This window comes from Pinus tabuliformis, chromosome 8 (assembly GCF_031772625.1).
Source record: "Pinus tabuliformis cultivar Carrire ecotype Pingquan chromosome 8, CPIR1, whole genome shotgun sequence".
Classification (NCBI taxonomy): domain Eukaryota; kingdom Viridiplantae; phylum Streptophyta; class Pinopsida; order Pinales; family Pinaceae; genus Pinus; species Pinus tabuliformis.
In genome coordinates, this window is record NC_142294.1 from 1036538410 (window position 1) to 1036541663 (window position 3254).

The 3254-nt window shown below is 43.9% G+C and overlaps 1 protein-coding gene across 1 annotated transcript; it reads left to right on the top strand.

The window, feature by feature from the left end:
* Positions 1–1024: 1024 nt before the first annotated feature.
* Positions 1025–2896, top strand: CYP703A2 (cytochrome P450, family 703, subfamily A, polypeptide 2). Its single transcript, XM_089369693.1, has 3 exons — positions 1025–1099; positions 1217–2023; positions 2243–2896. The coding sequence occupies exons 1-3, from the start codon at positions 1025–1027 to the stop codon at positions 2894–2896; spliced, it is 1536 nt and encodes a 511-aa protein (XP_089225819.1).
* Positions 2897–3254: the final 358 nt, after the last annotated feature.

A 3254-nucleotide genomic window follows, 5' to 3' on the forward strand; every position in this document is an offset into this window, starting at 1 on the left:
AGGAGAATCTTTGATCCAAAACAATAACACAACCCACATGTAGAATGACACAACATCTGTACTAGAACAACAAAACAATGAGGTATACCAAGAAAATGGGACAATGGTTACAAAGAGATTTCATGTTTCTAAAAGTTCACATTCAGACAAGGAACTCCCACAGAAAACAATAGGGAGCAAACTCTCAATGGTACCAGTAGAAAACTAACTCTAGAAAAGGAGAGGAAAAACGAGAAGTTAATTGATTATTATCACAATTAACTTAGCAAGCTTCTTAGTTTCTACTTTTGCACATAATTAGTGAGGCTATTCCTAGCTTTTATAGAATGTAATTTTATTCTCTTTGGAAAATATATATTATTAATTTACATTGAAATTTTTTTAAAGGTTTCCCTACTTTGTCAAATGTCTATATAGATCAAATCCTTAATGATAAAAGTTTAGAAATTTTAGCCCATCATACCATTCCCTAATCCCTAATCATACCAGTCCCTAATCCCTAATCAACTGATTGTATTGAGTTTAGTTGAGTTGGTAAATGATGAAAAGAGGATAGGCAGGTTGATGGGAAGGAAGGACGAAGGCACATGGTAGGCATGGGAAGAAAAGCTTCTCATCACATCCTCCTCCTCCTTCCCCTTACAACATCAACACCTTCGCCTTCACCCCTTTTGTGTGTATCCTCCTCCGTCCCCTCTTCCTCACGCCATTTCTGTGTAGCCTTCTTACCAACCAGTGCCTCCTACGAACTTTTATATATTATTTCAGAAATAAGGTCTCTTTGTCATCATATGAATGCCATGCAAATTTTGTGATGTGCCGAACATTGGGTGTTTGTGACGCCTTTTAAGAGGTGCGCGTGGGTGTGATAACATTGATAGAGTGATTGGTTACTACTTGCATTTGATTTTATGTGTTGATAGAGTGAGTGATTAGCAGTTAGTTACATTACATTACATTTGATTTATGTTGTTGGTTATATGAGGAGAGGATGATGAAAGATTCCCAGGACCGGGTGACGCCGATGATAACTGGTACAGTAGTGAGCATAGGCATAGTGGGCATAGCCGCGGTGATCATATGGGGCATGGGCAGGGGTGTGAGCATAGGCATAGTGGGCATAGCCGCGGTGATCATATGGGGCATGGGCAGGGGTGTTTTAGAGACAATTAAACAATGTGGTGCATCATTAATGTTAATGAATAGAAGAATTAAGATGAAACTACCACCAGGCCCTCCAGGATGGCCCATCGTAGGCAACCTAATGCAATTGGGGCCACTTCCCCACAGAGACCTGGCTGCGCTATGCAAAAAATACGGTCCTCTGGTGTATGTTCGCCTGGGGAAGGTGGACGCCATCACCACTGACGATCCGGAGATTATACGAGAAATCCTACAGAAGCAGGATGAGGTGTTCAGTTCGAGGCCCAAGACGATGGCGGCGACTTACCTGGCCTACGGAAGCCGAGACGTGGCGTTCGCACCGCTGGGGACGCAGTGGAAACACATGAGAAGGATATGCATGGAGCATCTGCTGACAACCAGGCGATTGGATTCGTTTGTGGAGCACAGGAGAGAGGAGGCGGACTTCATGGTGCGGTGTGTACTGCGCGACGCTCAGGCTGGTGAGGGGAAGGTCATCAATCTGCGGGATCTGTTGGGGGCGTTCTCCATGAACAATGTGACCAGGATGATTCTGGGTAAGCGTTATTTCGGTGCGGCCTCCTCTGGTCCGGGCGAGGCAGCCCAGTTCATGGATATCACACATGAACTCTTCTCGTTGTTGGGGCTTATTTATTTGGGCGATTATTTGCCCTTCTGGAGGTGGATCGATCCGTCCGCCTGCGAGAATCGAATGCGTGACGTGGAGAAGAGAATGGACGCGTTTCATACCAAGATACTGGAAGAACACCGACAACGACCACTCGATTCAGATTTTGATTTTGTTGACGTGTTGCTGTCGTTGCCCGGAGGAGACGGGAAGGAGAGGCTCGAGGACATAGAGATCAAGGCACTCATTCAGGTATATATATATATATATAGGGAGTTATCTGTCTATTATTTTTATTAGTAGGCAGTATATGTCATTGGTATTGATTTAATCAAGTATAAAGTACGTCACTAGGACGGATTTAGTACGGATTTAATAAAGTATAATATTTATATCACAAATATTAATGTGATTGTGATTGTGTTATATCCATACATGAAAGATTAACTAACTTTGAGTGCGAGGGAGCAGGACATGATCGCAGCTGCAACGGACACGTCATCCGTGACTAATGAGTGGGCAATGGCACAAGTGATAAAAAACCCTCGCATCCAGAGAAAAGTTCAGGCAGAACTGGACAGGGTGGTGGGGCAAGAGAGAATGGTGGAAGAGGGGGATCTGAACCAACTCCATTATCTTCGGTGCGTTGTTAGAGAAACCTTCAGAATGCACCCGGCAGGACCCTTCCTCATACCACACGAATCCGTGAAGCCCACAAAGCTGGCAGGCTACGACATTCCAGAGAGATGCAGAATATTCATAAACACGTACGCCCTTGGACGTAACTCCAAATTATGGCCAGAAAGGGTTGATGAATTCTACCCAGAACGCCACATGCCAACCTCCACAGAAGATTGCCGCGTAGAAATTAGCCATGGCCCCGACTTCAAAATCCTTCCCTTCAGTGCCGGCAAGCGCAAGTGCCCCGGTGCTCCCTTGGGTACATGCTTCGTTCTGCTTGCCTTGGCTCGCCTCTTCCATTCCTTCCATTGGTATCCTGTTCCACCCACCACTGTCGATGACATCGATACTACCACTGAAGTGTATGGCATGACCATGCCCAGAGCACAGCCGCTCCTTGCTATGGCTAAACCTCGACTGCCTTCTCACTTGTATGCACCATAAATCTGCATTTCATCTTTACTTCCTTTCCTAAACTGCTTCACAACCCCATTAGTCACTTCACTATTCCCTTTTCCTAAACTGCTTCACACCCCATTAGTCACTCCACGCCAGGCATTTATTGTCTTATAAAACTTAATATTGCGAATTCAATTGCTCTCCTAAGTTCTACATGCGTTTTCGATGTTATAAAACTTAATATTTGTGATTCAATTTCTGCCATGGATTTATTGTCTTATAAAACTTATATTGTGATTCAATTGCTCCCCTAGTTCTACATGCGTTTTTGATGTTATAAAACTTAATATTTGTGATTCAATTTCTGTGCAAATGGTTTATGCTTTATCACCTTCTAAATTAT

Excerpts from the sequence above, each read along its gene's own strand:
- CYP703A2 (XM_089369693.1), top strand. The coding sequence starts at position 1,025 with ATGATAACTGGTACAGTAGTGAGCATAGGCATAGTGGGCATAGCCGCG. Across the intron at positions 1,100-1,216 it reads TATGGGGCATGGGCAGGGGT|ATGAAACTACCACCAGGCCC; the intron begins GTGAGCATAGGC and ends AGAAGAATTAAG. Across the intron at positions 2,024-2,242 it reads AGATCAAGGCACTCATTCAG|GACATGATCGCAGCTGCAAC; the intron begins GTATATATATAT and ends GCGAGGGAGCAG.